The sequence below is a fragment of the Oncorhynchus clarkii genome, chromosome 23 (assembly GCF_045791955.1).
Source record: "Oncorhynchus clarkii lewisi isolate Uvic-CL-2024 chromosome 23, UVic_Ocla_1.0, whole genome shotgun sequence".
Taxonomy (NCBI): domain Eukaryota; kingdom Metazoa; phylum Chordata; class Actinopteri; order Salmoniformes; family Salmonidae; genus Oncorhynchus; species Oncorhynchus clarkii.
Window position 1 is genome coordinate 43,327,340 of NC_092169.1, and position 13,604 is coordinate 43,340,943.

At 42.6% G+C, this 13,604-nt stretch overlaps 1 protein-coding gene across 1 annotated transcript; it reads right to left on the reverse strand.

Moving 5' to 3' along the window:
• Positions 1-337: 337 nt before the first annotated feature.
• LOC139381819 (vacuolar protein-sorting-associated protein 25-like) lies at positions 338-13,095 on the reverse strand. The gene is made up of 6 exons (XM_071125599.1): positions 12,983-13,095; positions 12,300-12,445; positions 12,007-12,060; positions 11,836-11,924; positions 9,475-9,550; positions 338-5,788 (listed from the first exon to the last, which is right to left on the reverse strand). The coding sequence occupies exons 1-6, from the start codon at positions 13,027-13,029 to the stop codon at positions 5,676-5,678; spliced, it is 525 nt and encodes a 174-aa protein (XP_070981700.1). The 5' UTR covers positions 13,030-13,095; the 3' UTR covers positions 338-5,675.
• Positions 13,096-13,604: the final 509 nt, after the last annotated feature.

Sequence of the window (13,604 nt, forward strand, 5' to 3'; positions counted from 1 at the left end):
TTAATAACCTGCCCAGGGACTACGGTTGAAAATTAGCCGGCTGGCTAAAACCAGCACTTTTACTGAAACGTTGATTAATGTGCACTGTCCCTGTAAAAATAAAAAATAAACTCAAACTCAATTATATTACCAAATACCATAGAACCAAGTAAATGGTTCACCTCATGGTGAGGTGAATCAGAGCAGCATGGGATTAACCTCATTGCCTAGTGGAGGTCAGTAATGTCACAGGGGCATGTCTCCCTTTCTTGTATCCCAAATTGCACCCTATTCCATATAAAGGGCTCTCTCTAGCTGCTACTTTTACACTGAACAAAAATATAAACACAACATGCAACAATTTGTAAAGATTTTACTGAGTTACAGTTCATATAAAGAAATTAGTAAATTGAAATAAATTAATTAGGCCCTAATCTATGGATTTCATAACTGGGAATACAGATATGCATCTGTTGGTCACAGTTACCTTTAAAAAAGGTAGGGGAGTGAATCAGAAAACCAGTCAGTATCTAGTGTGACCACCAATTGCCTCATGCAGCACGACACATCTCCTTCCCATAGAGTTGATCAGGCTGTTGATTGTGGCCTGTGGAATGCTGTCCCACTGGAGACTTATATCTCCCTCACTAACTTTAAGCGTCAGCTGTCAGAGCAGCTTACCGATCGCTGCAGCTGTACACAACCCATCTGCATCCCCATATTTGTTTTTCTGCTCTTTTGCACACCAGTATTTCTACTTGCACATCCTCATCTGCACATATATCACTCCAGTGTAAATTGCTAAATTGTAATTACTTCACCACTATGGCCTATTTATTGCCTTACCTCCTCACTTCATTTGCACACACTGTATACAGATTTTTCTGTGTTATTGACTGTACGATTGTTTACCCCATGTGTAACTGTGTTGTTTTTGTCACACTGCTTAGCTTTATCTTGGCCAGGTTGCAGTTGTAAATGAGAACTTGTTCTCAACTAGCCTACCTGATTAAATAAAGGTGAAATATATATATATATATAAACTCCTCTTCAATGGCTGTGCGATGTTGCTCGATATTGGCGGGGACTGGAACACGCTGTTGTACTTGTCGATCCAGAGCATCCCAAACTTGCTCAATGGGTGACATGTCTGGCGAGTATGCAGGCCATGGAAGAACTGGGACATTTTCACGTTCCAGGAATTGTGTACAGATCCTTGCGACATGGGGCTGTCCATGCATTATCATGCTGAAACATGAGGTGATGGTGGCGGATGAATGGCACAACAATGGGCCTCAGGATCTCGTCACGGTATCTCTGTGCATTCAAATTGCCATCGATAAAATGCAATTGTGTTCATTGTCCATAGCTTATGCCTGCCCATACCACAACCCCACCGCCACCATGGGGCACTCTGTTGACAACAGCAAACCGCTCGCCCACACACCGGTACAATTGAAACCGGGATTCATCCCTGAAGAGCACACTTCTCCCGCGTGCCAACGGTGGAGACCCTGGTGAGGACAACAAGCAGATGAGCTTTCCTGAGACAGGTTTTGACCATTTGTGCAGAAATTCTTTGGTCCCAGTTTCATCAGCTGTCCGGGTGGATGGTATCAGACGATCCCGCAGGTGAAGATGCCGGATGTGGAGGTCCTGGGCTGGCAGGGTTACACTTGGTCTTCGGTTTTGAGACGTACTGCCAAATTCTCTAAAATGGCATTGGTAGAGAAATTAATATTAAATTCTTCGGCAACAGCTCTGGTGAACATTCTAGCAGTCAGCAGGCCAATTGCACGCTCCCTCAAAACTTGCACATTTTAGAGTTGCCTTTTATTGTACCCAGCACAAGGTCCAGCTGTGTAATGATCATGCGTTTTAATCAGCTTCTTGATATGTCACACCTCTCAGGTGGATGGATTATCTTGGCGAAGGAGAAATGCTCACTAACAGGGATGTAAACAAATTTGTGCACAAAATCTGAGAGAAATAAGCTTTTTGTGCATATGGACAATTTCTGGGATCATTAATTTCAGCTCATGAAACATCGGACCAACACTTTACATGTTGAGTTTATATTTTTGTTTGGTGTATTTACTGTAGCTCTGTACAGGAAGCATGGATTGTCTGGATTCTTCACATGCCCTCACAGGCTTCCAGTCCACCACATTGGCATAGACAGGGTGTACTGGGCAAGTTCCAAGATGCGGTGTTCTGTTAATAAGGTTGTTTTGGATCAAACTGATAGCTCATATGACCAATTATGTGTTCATAAAATATGCTTCAATTCTCTTCTAATAAGGAATGCTTGACTATGAGGGCACAACATGGTTCTGGCAATTAATTCTTCCCTCATGCAGTTGTCCTTCTTGGTCTCATCATAAACAGTGAAAGAAAGGCAGAGTGAGAGCCATGGGGTGTGTCCTAAACAGCAGTCCCTGTAGTGCACTACGTTTTACCAGAATCCCACTATATAGAGAATACGGAGCCAATATAGACGCAGATGAAACACTGAGCCATGATGATAGTAGATTGGGAGACAGAGCTTCTCTCCCATAGGTTGAAACAAGACACATCACCAAGGCCACAGTCAGCCACACCTGTCACACTACAGTGAGTTATCAGCAAACACGCACAAGAGTCAGCTCAGCTGGACCAGGGACCAAGCCTATGGAGACATTCCACATTGTCAGCTAATTTGCAAGGTCCTCCTCCAAGCCCAGCTGGTGATTGTAATAAGTGCATTCAGAAAGTATTCAGACAAGGGGTCTTTTTCCACATGTTGTTACTGTACAGCCTTATTCTAAAATGGATTAAAATCTACACATAGTATCCTACAATGACGAGGCAAAAACAGGTTTAGACATTTTTGCAAAAATATTAAAAATAAACTAAAACATCACATTTACATAAGTATTCAGACCCTTTACTCATTACTTTGTTGAAGTACCTTTGGCAGCGATTACAGCCCCGAGTCTTCTTTAGTATGACGCTACAAGCTTGGCACACTTGTATTTGTGGAGTTTCTCCCATTCTTCTCTGCAGATCCTCTCAAGCTCTGTCAGGTTGGATGGGGAGCGTCTCTACACAGCTATTTTCAGGTCTCTCCAGAGATGTTCAATCGGGTTAAATTCCAGGCTCTAGCTGGGCCACTCAAGGACATTCAGAAACTTGTCCCGAAGCCACTCCTGCATTGTCTTGGCTGTGTGCTTAGGGTCATTGTCCTGTTAGAAGGTGAACCTTCGGCCTAGTCTGTCCTGAGTGCTCTGGAGAAGGTTTTCATCAAGGATCTCTCCGTTCATCTTTCCCTTGATCCTGACTAGTCTCCCAGTCCCTGCCACTGAAAAACATCCCCACTGCATGTTGCTGCCACCACCATGCTTCACCGTAGGGATGATGCCAGGTTTCCTCCAGATGTGACGCTTGTCATTCAGGACAAAGAGATCAATCTGGGTTTCATCAGACCAGATAATCTTGTTTCTCATATTCTGAGAGACTTTAGGTGCCTTTTGGCAAACTACAGGTGGCCTTTCATGTGCCTTTTACTGAGGAGTGGCTTCCACCTGACCACTCTACCACAAAGGCCTGATTGGTAGAGTGCTGCAGAGATGGTTGTCATTCTGAAAGGTTCTCCCATCTCAACAGAGGAACTCTGGAGCTCTGTCATAGTGACCATCGGGTTCTTGGTCACCTCCCTGACCAAGGACCTTTTCCACCGATTGCTCAGTTTGACCAGGCAGCCAGCTCTAGGAGGAGTATTGGTGGTCCCAAACTTCTTCCATTTAAGAATGATGGAGGCCACTGTGTTCTAGGGGACTGTCAATGCTGCAACAAAAAAATTGGTGCGCTTCCCCTGATCTGTGCCTCGACACAATCTTGTCTCGGAGCTCTACGGTCAATTCCTTCTTCGACCTCATGGCTTGGTTTTTGCTCTGACCTGCACTATCAAGTTTGGGACCTTACATAGACAGGTGTGTGCCTTTCCAAATCATGTCCAATTAATTAAATTTACCACAGGTGGACTTCAATCAAGTTGTAGAAACATCTCAAGGATGATCAGTGGAAATAGGATGCATCTGAGCTCAATTTCTAGTCTTATTGAAAAGGGTCTGAATACTTATGTAAATAAGTTGTTTTTTTATTTGTAATACATTGGCAAAAAATTCTAGAAATCTGTTTTCGCGTTGTCATTATGGGGTATTGTGTGTAGGTTGATGAGGGAAAAAATGTATTTAATACATTTTAGAATAAGGCTGTAACGTAACAAAATGTGAAAAAAGGTAAAGGGGTCTGAATACTTTACAAATGAACTGTAGGTAAACACAGTAACATCCCAGTCAGTCTGTCTAGTGATCCCTAGGAAGTTACTACCAACATGGTTGTGTTTGGCAGGCTATATATTTCTTAGTTAGGTAGAGTCTCTGGGCTTGATCAACATTGCAGACGACTGCCAACTAACTGATCTACAAATCACTGCATAAACACTCATCATTAGTAGATGAGTCAGTCAGAATTGTCCCACAAAACATCAATGACTTGATGCTCTCAAACAACCTTTAGTATTACTTTAACTAAATAATGTTCTTCCCTATATAAGCCTGGTGCCCATTCATAAAGTCGTATTAAAACTGTAATACAGAAACTGCATTTATCTTTTGACACTAGGGGGCACTATAATACAGCAAATTCATCCAAGCTCCCCTGAGCAAGGATATGGTATGTTGCCACCATAGACATTCATATATATAAAATTGATTGGCGCTCAAATCCTTGACTCAATATCTATTCAATTTATTTCTTACAGTATTCCACTAGTAAAAAAAAAAAATAAAAAAAAAGAGGTTCAATAGAACACAGAGACAGTGTCATAGGTTCTGTACTAAGGGTTTACAGCAGTTAGTCTGTGCATGAGACATCCAGCACCATTATAACAGCTGAACTAAACCAAGATTCTGTTTCCTCTTCCTGGGGTTTTCAAACTCCCCAAATGTATCTAGGGTGTCATGACTGGAATTTCTGGTAAAGAAGAACAGCAATAAAACAGGTGGGCAGAAGTCCCCAGCTCTGCCGCACCACCACCACATCGCTGCAAGTATATTTGTTATTAACCAGGAAGGTGAGAATAAAAATGAGTTCTAAATACAAAACAGAAGAAAACAGTAAGGGGAAGATAGGTTGTGGGGAAAGTTTCTCTCCAAGAATACCTAAACATGTATAGGACTGGCTCCCCTGAATTATTTGACACATGTCTGTCAGAACACCTGCCCACATCAAAAGTCCCAGGTGACTACCACAGTAGTCAAACTAAAGTCATCTCCTAAACTGCTCCTGCAAATGGATAATAGTGTCTGCTAAATTACTAAAATGTACATTTACTATCTAGATTGGTTCTCTTCCAATAAGAAAATGCTTTAAATTTATGAGGAACCAAAAATGGACTATTATTCTCATCAAGCAGGTGGATTGGGTGCAGAGGTGCAAATAATAGCCTTTTAAACAGCAGTATCCCTAATAACATGGTCCCAGATCTGTTTGCACTGTCTTGTCACATCCTGTGTCACACCAATGACCACATGAGTTAGCAGGACAACACAAACAGATTTGGGAACAGGCTAGCAGAACCCTCACAGTCTATAAGGATTAAAGGTTCCCAATCTGAGTTGAGACCTTGATCAATCCCACAATGCAATGCTACTTCAGAAGAACTTGACCCCCTTCCCGTCATCCATGGTGATGACCTCTGCCTTGCCGTCCGTCTGCAGGGCCTGCAGCGAGCGAATCAGCATCCACTCCTCCAGCCCATGGAATTCTGGGGGAAATGTGTTACAGCTATTTACTTATGCTGTACAGCTCAGATGGTATAAAACAGTACAAATGTTTTGTGGTAGGGATAAATAGCAAGAAATACAGTACATTCGGAAAGTAGTCACACCCCTTGACTTTTTCCACATTGTTACGTTACTGCCTTATTCTAAAATTGATTAAATTGCTTTTTTTATCAATCTACACACAATACCCCATAATGACAAAGCAAAAACTGTTGATCACATGACAAAGTAAAACACAAAATATCACATTTACATAAGTATTCAGACCAGTTCACCGGACGTGCTACCTTGTCCTAGACCTGCTGTTTTCAACTTTCTCTCTAGCGCACCTGCTGTCTCTAACTCTATAGTCAGGATCTGAATGCTCGGCTATGAAAAGCCATTTATTATTATTATTAGACCCTGCTGTTCATCTATGAACGTTTGAACATGTTGGACATGTACTGTTATAACTTCCACCCGGCACAGCCAGAAGAGTGGCCCCCCTCAGAGCCTGGTTCCTCTCTAGGCTTCTTCCTAGGGAGTCTTTCCTAGCCACCATACTTCTACATCTGCATTGCTTGCTGTTTGGGGTTTTAGGCTGGGTTTCTGTATAGCAATTTGTGACATCGGATGATGTAAAAACAGCTTAATAAATACATTTGATTACTCAGTACTTTGTTGAAGTGCCTTTGGCAGCGATTACAGCCTCAGGTCTTCTTGGGTATGACGCTAAAACATTGGCACACCTATATTTGGGGAGTTTCTCCCATTCGTCTTTGCAGATCCTCTCAAGCTCTGTCAGGTCGGATGGGTAGTATCGCTGCACAGCTATTTTCAGGTCTCTCCTGAGATGTTTGATCGGGTTCAAGTCCAGGCTCTGGCTGGGCCTCTCAAGGACGTTCAAATCAAAATGTATTTGTCACGTGCCGAATACAACAAGTGAGGACCTTACAGTGAAACGCTTACTTGCAAGCCCTTAACAAACAGTGCAGTTACCAAATAAACTAAAGTAAAAAATTATCAAAAGTAACACAATAACGAGGCCATATACAGGGGGCACCGGTACCGAGTCAGTGTGCAAGGGTACAGGTTAGAGGTCATTTGTACATGTAGGTAGGGGGGGGGTCAATGTAATAGACCGGTAGCCATTTGATTCATTGTTCAGCAGTCGAATGGCTTGGGGGTAGAAGCTGTTCAGGAGCATTTTAGTCCTAGACTTGGAGCTCGGGTACCGTTTGTCGTGTGGTAGCAGAGAAAACAGTCCATAACCTGGGTGACTGGAGTCTCAGACAATTTTATGGGCTTTCCTCTGACAACGCCTATTATATATGTCCTGAATGGCAGGAAGCTTGGCCCCAGTGATGTACTGGGCCGTACGCACTACCCTCTGTAGTGCCTTACAGTCAGATGCCGAGCAGTTGCCATACCGGGCAGTGATGCAACCGGTCAGGATGCTCTCGATGGTGCAGCTGTAGAACTTTTTGAGGATCTGGGGACCCATGCCAAATCTTTTCAGTCTCCTGAGGGGTAAAAGGTTTTTGTTGTGCCCTCTTCGCGACGGTCTTGGTGTGTTTGGACCATGACAGATCGTTGGTGATGTGGACACCAAGGAACTTGAAACTATTGACCCACTCCACTACAGCCTCGTCGATGTTAATGGGAGACAGTTTGGCCCTGAGGTTGTTGTCTCTGACCGCCTCCCTATAGGCTGTCTCATCGTTGTCGGTGATCAGGCCTACCACTGTTGTGTCATCAGCAAACTTGGTGGTGTTGGAGTCGTGTTTGCCCACGCAGTCGTGGGTGAACAGGGCGTACAGGAGGGGACTAAGTACACACCCCTGAGAAGCCCCAGTGTTGAGGATCAGTGTGGCAGATGTGTTGTTGCCTACCCTTACCACCTGGGGCAGCCCGTCAGGAAGTCCAGGATCCAGTTGCAGAGGGAGGTGTTTAGTCCTCGGGTCCTTAGCTTAGTGATGAGCTTTGTGGGCACTGTGGTGTTGAACGCTAAGCTGTAGTCAATGAACATCATTCTCACATAGGTGTTCCTTTTGTCCAGGTGGGAAAGGGCAGTGTGGAGTGCGATTGAGATTGCGTCATCTGTGGATCTGTTAGGGCGGTGTGCGAATTGGAGTGGGTCTCGAGTACCCGGGAGGATGCTGTTGATGTGAGCCATGACCAGCCTTTCAAAGCACTTCATGGCTACCGACATGAGTGCTATGGGGCGGTAATCATTTAGGCGGGTTACCTTCGCATCCTTGGGCACAGGGACCATGGTGGTCTGCTTGAAACATGTAGGTATTACAGACTCGGTCAGGGACAGGTCGAAAATGTCAGTGAACACACTTGCCAGTTGGTCCGCGCATGCTTCGAGTAGGCATCCTGGTAATCCATCTGGCCCCACGACTTTGTGAATGTTGACCTGTTTAAAGGTTTTGCTCACATCGGCTACTGAGAGCGTTATCACACAGTCATTCAGAATAGCTGGTGCTCTCGTGCATGCTTCAGTGTTGCCTGCCTTGAAGCAAGCATAAAAGGTATTTAGCTAGGCTCGCGTGACTGGGCAGCTCGCCTCTGGGTTTCACTTTGTAGTCCGTAATATTTTTAAATCCTTGCCACATCCGACGAGTGTCAGAGCCGGTGTAGTAGGATTCAATCTTAATCCTGTTTTGACACTTTGCTTGTTTGATGGTTCGTATGAGGGCATAGCCGGATTTCTTAGCACCCGGATTAGTGTTCCACTCCTTGAAAGCGGCAGCTCTAGCCTTTAGTTCGATGCGCATGTTGCCTGTTATCCATGACTTCTGGTTGGGATATGTACGTACGGTCACTGTGGGGACGACGTCGTCAATGCACTTTTTCAAGAAGCCAATGACTGAGGTGGTATACTCCTCAACGACATTGGATGAAACCCGGAACATATACCAGTCTGTGCTAGCAAAACAGTCCTGTAGCATAGCATCCGTGTCATCTGACCACTTCCGTATTGGGCGAGACTTGTCCCGAAGCCACTCCTGAGTTGTCTTGGCTGTGTGCTTAGGGTTGTTGTCCTGTTGGAAGGTGAACCTTCGCCCAAGTCTGAGGTCCTGAGCACTCTGCAGCAGGTTTTCATCAAGGATCTAACCGTTCATCATTCCCTCGATCCTGACTTGTCTCCCAGTCCCTGCCGCTGAAAAACATGCCCACAGCATGATGCTGCCTCCACCATGCTTCACCGTAGGGATGGTGCCAGGTTTCCTCCAGACGTGACACTTTGGCAATCAGGCCAAAGAGTTCAATCTTGGTTTCAACAGACCAGAGAATATTGTTTATCATGGTCAGAGTCCTTTAGGTGCCTTTTGACAAACTCCAAGCGTGCTATGTGCATTTTACTGAGTGGCGGCTTCTGTCTGGCCACTCTACCATAAAGGCCTGATTGGTGGAGTGCTGCAGAGATGGTTGTCCTTCTGGAAAGGGTCTGAATACCTATGTAAAAAGGTATTTCAGTTCTTATTTTTAATAGAATTGCAAAAATGTCAAAAAACCTGTTTTCGCTTTGTCATTATGGGGTATTGCGTGTAGATTGAAGAAGCAAAAAAACGATTTCATAATTAAGCAGTAACGGGGGAAAGAAATGTGGAAAAAGTCAAGGTGTCGAATACTTTCCGAATGCACTGTACGTCAAAAATGCACATTTCTGTTGTTGTACCTTCGCTTTCTGTGTCGTCACCGTTGGCGAGCTCGTAGAGTGTAAACACCGTATTGACCATACCGTTTTTAGAGACCTGAAATGATAGGGAGAGGAAACACAAACTTCATAAAGAAGTATCAATAACAGCATACTGAGGTCACCAGGATTTAGACTATTACTAGTAAATCTAGTAGAGCTCGACCGATTAATCGGAATGGCCGATTAATTAGGGACGATTTCAAGTTTTCATAACAATCGGAAATCGGTATTTTTGGACAATGATTTGGACGATTATTATTTTATTTTTTAAAACACGTTTATTTAACTACGCAAGTCAGTTAAGAACATTCTTAATTTCAATGACAGTCTAGGAACGGTGGGTTAACTGCCTTGTTGGCAGAACGACAGATTTTTACCTTGTCAGCTCGGGGATTCAATCTTGCAACCTTACGGTTAACTAGTCCAACACTCTAACCCCCTGCTTTACATTGCACTCCACGAGGAGACTGCCTGTCACGCGAATACAGTAAGAAGCCAAGGTAAGTTGCTAGCTAGCATTAAACTTATCTTATAAAAAACTATCAATAAATCATAATCACTAGTTAACTACACATGGTTGATGATATTACTAGTTTATCTAGCGTGTCCTGCGTTGCATATAATCGATGCGGTGCGCATTCGTGAAAAAGCACTGTCGTTGCTCCAACGTGTACCTAAACATAAACATCAGTGCCTTTCTTAAAATCAATACACAAGTATATATTTTTAAACCTGCATATTTAGTTAATATTGCCTGCTAACATGAATTTATTTTAACTAGGGAAAAGGTGTCACTTCTCTTGCAACAGAGTCAGAGTATATGCAGCCGTTTGGGCCGCCTGGCTCGTTGCGAACTGTGTGAAGACTATTTCTCCCTAACAAAGGGTGCCAACTTCGCCAAACGGGGGATGATTTAACAAAAACGCACAATCGTTGCACGACTGTACCTAACCATAAACATCAATGCCTTTCTTAAAATCAATACACCGAAGTATATATTTTTCAACCTGCATATTTAGCTAAAAATAAATCCAGGTTAGCAGGCAATATTAACCAGGTGAAATTGTGTCACTTGCGTTCATTGCACGCAGAGTCAGGGTATATGCAACAGTTTGGGCCGCCTAATTTGCCAGAATTTTACGTAATTATGACGTAACATTGAACGTTGTGCAATGTAACAGGAATATTTAGACTTATGGATGCCACCCGTTAGATAAAATACGGAACAGTTCCGTATTTCACTGAAAGAATAAACTTTGTTTTCGAGATGATAGTTTCCGGATTCGACCATATTAATGACCTACGGCTCGTAATTCTGTATGTTATTATGTTATAATTAAGTCTATGATTTGATAGAGCAGTCTGACAGAGCGATGGTAGGCACCAGCAGGCTCGTAAGCATTCATTCAAACAGCACTATTGTCCGTTTTGCCAGCAGCTCTTCGTTGTGCTTCAAGCATTGCGCTGTTTATGACTTCAAGCCTATCAACTCCCAAGATTAGGATGGTGTAACCGATGTGAAATGGCTAGCTAGTTAGCGGGGTGCGCGCTAATAGCGTTTCAAACGCCACTCGCTCTGAGACTCTGAGTCGTTGTTCCCCTTGCTCTGCAAGGGCCGCGGCTTTTGTAGAACGATGTGTAACGCTGCTTTGAGGGTGGCTGTTGTCGATGTGTTCCTGGTTCGAGCCCAGGTAGGGGCGAGGAGAAGCTATACTGTTACACTGGCAATACTGAAGTGCCTATAAGAACATCCAATAGTCAAAGGTATATGAAATACAAATCGTATAGAGAGAAATAGTCCTATAATTCCTATAATAACTACAACCTAAAACTTCTTACCTGGGAATATTGAAGACTCATGCCAAAAGGAACCTCCAGCTTTCATATGTTCTGAGCAAGGAACTTAAACGTTAGCTTTCTTACATGGCACATATTGCACTTTTATTTTCTTCTCCAACACTTTGTTTTTGCATTATTTAAACCAAATTGAACATGTTTCATTATTTATTTGAGGCTAAATTGATTTTATATTTAGTTAAAATAAGTGTTCATTCAGTATTATTGTAATTATTATTATTACAAATAAATATATACATTTTTTTCTCGGCCAATTAATCTGTATCGGCTTTTTTGGGTCCTCCAATAATCGGTATCGGCGTTGAAAAATCATAGTCGGTCGACCTCTAAAATCTACTAGACCACTGCACATCTTCTATAATGATAATATATTACAGTATTCTTCCAACAATGTAAATGGTGATCTAGGCTACGTCCAGAGAAGCACCCTACTCCCTATATAGTGTATTCCTTTAGACCAGGACCCATAGCAGACCTACTCACCCACTGGTAAATTAGTTTGCCCCATTCCTCTGGCCTCCTCCACATGACTAGACACTGTGTCTTGTTCTTGTCTAACCATTCCAGGTTCCCTGCAAGCAATATCCAGTTAAATTATTGTTAGTGTCATAATAAGAATCAAAATACATCTTTCAATGAAAGCAGCCCTGTTACCTTTTTTCCTCAATTCCTCAAAAACAATTAGTATGGCCTCCGTTGATAGTTTTCCTGCAAGATCAGTTAAGGTTTCTAGCAGATATGAGGGGAAATGTTCAGGGGGTATAATTTCAAAGAACATAAGTATAAAGTTTCTAAGTTATTACCTTTCCATAGCTTCAAAGTCACTATCCAACAACAAATAACAGGACAGTAGATCCAGAGATGGCCTCTTGTGTTTTTTTCGGGTTGGTTAAATTTATGACATATGTCAGTAAGTGAAACTTAGAACACGGTGAATAAAAGGATACTATCAATATTCTTGTGGTTGAACACAGGGCACTCTTGGACTTCCATGATGTCCAAAGTGTAGAGCTTGTGATGGCGGCAGTAGGAGAGAGCAAGGGAGCACCATGCTGCAAGCTGTTTCTGTCTGGTGTCAACATTGGGTTGTAACCTGTCAAAAATCAAAAGTAACCATTGCATCAACTTATACTGGCAAGTAGCTAAGTTAAGAGACAGAAGTACCTAGATAAACACTCACTAACGGCTAAGTAAGTTTGATTAAGTTGGAGAGGTGAATAATAATCATAAACGTTAGCTGGGAACAACCACATCATACATTATTTGTTGCAAATTTGAAAATTGAATGCAATGCATCTAGACAATTGACCATCCTAGTTAACAAGCTTTACGAGCCAGCTAGCTAATATATCATAGGTAGCTAACGTTAACTCTATTTATAAACGAAGTAGTTATAACGTCAAGAAGAATAGCTATCTAGCTAGCTACATATCGAGCAAAGCACTACAATCATTCATTGCATCGAAACCTTGAATCGAACCTAAAATATGTTTGCCTTGGATGGCTAAAGCTAACTTCCCTGGCTAGCTTCAGCTAGCATTATTGTAAAGCAGGAAAACAATTTTATTCGAAAACACAATACTTCTTTATACCTGGAATCGCAGTTTAGTTGTGAAAAGTGTTAACTTACGTAAAAAACGGAGGGAAATTATACTGCCAAGGCCACTCAAAACTCATTGCAAAATAATTTACGCACAGCTGACACCCGGAAGTAAGTGAAACCTATACATCTTCTTCTTCAATGCGACAACGGCGGTTGGCATCCAATAAATGTTCCATTGCCGCCACCTACTACATTGGAGTACAACTTCGTTATACTTTGCTTGAAAAATCTATAAATAAATAAACAAATACACTACCATCGAACACTACACTTACCAAAATAAAAATAACAAATATTAATAAAATATAACACCACCCTACTCCACTATTCATATATTTGGTCCTACCTCAGACCAACAACCTGAAAAGATGGGACACCAACACTTAACACACTCAGTAAGTCTTCTGATGTCAAGTCTCGCAAAGTCAAATACTTTAACTGCAGCTTCCACCACAACCTCAATTTTCTGCGACGTACGTTCCATCGCTACAGTACAGTTGATAACCATTACTATAAATGCTTATAAACCCAATCTCACTGAAACATATCACTTGTTGGCCTATCCCTCTGTACTGGTACAGATCTACTTACACCACTCCTGTCAGGATCCCTCCCCCTTGACCCATCTTCCTCTACTTTCTTCACTGCC

What these genes read in the sequence shown, in the direction of transcription:
- LOC139381819 (XM_071125599.1), bottom strand. Translation starts at nt 13,029, where the DNA reads ATGAGTTTTGAGTGGCCTTGGCAGTATAATTTCCCTCCGTTTTTTAC. An exon ending in AATTTCCCTCCGTTTTTTAC is followed by an intron (nt 12,446 to 12,982) that starts GTAAGTTAACAC and finishes GATTTTTGACAG; the next exon opens with GTTACAACCCAATGTTGACA. An exon ending in CAACCACAAGAATATTGATA is followed by an intron (nt 12,061 to 12,299) that starts GTATCCTTTTAT and finishes CTGATCTTGCAG; the next exon opens with GAAAACTATCAACGGAGGCC.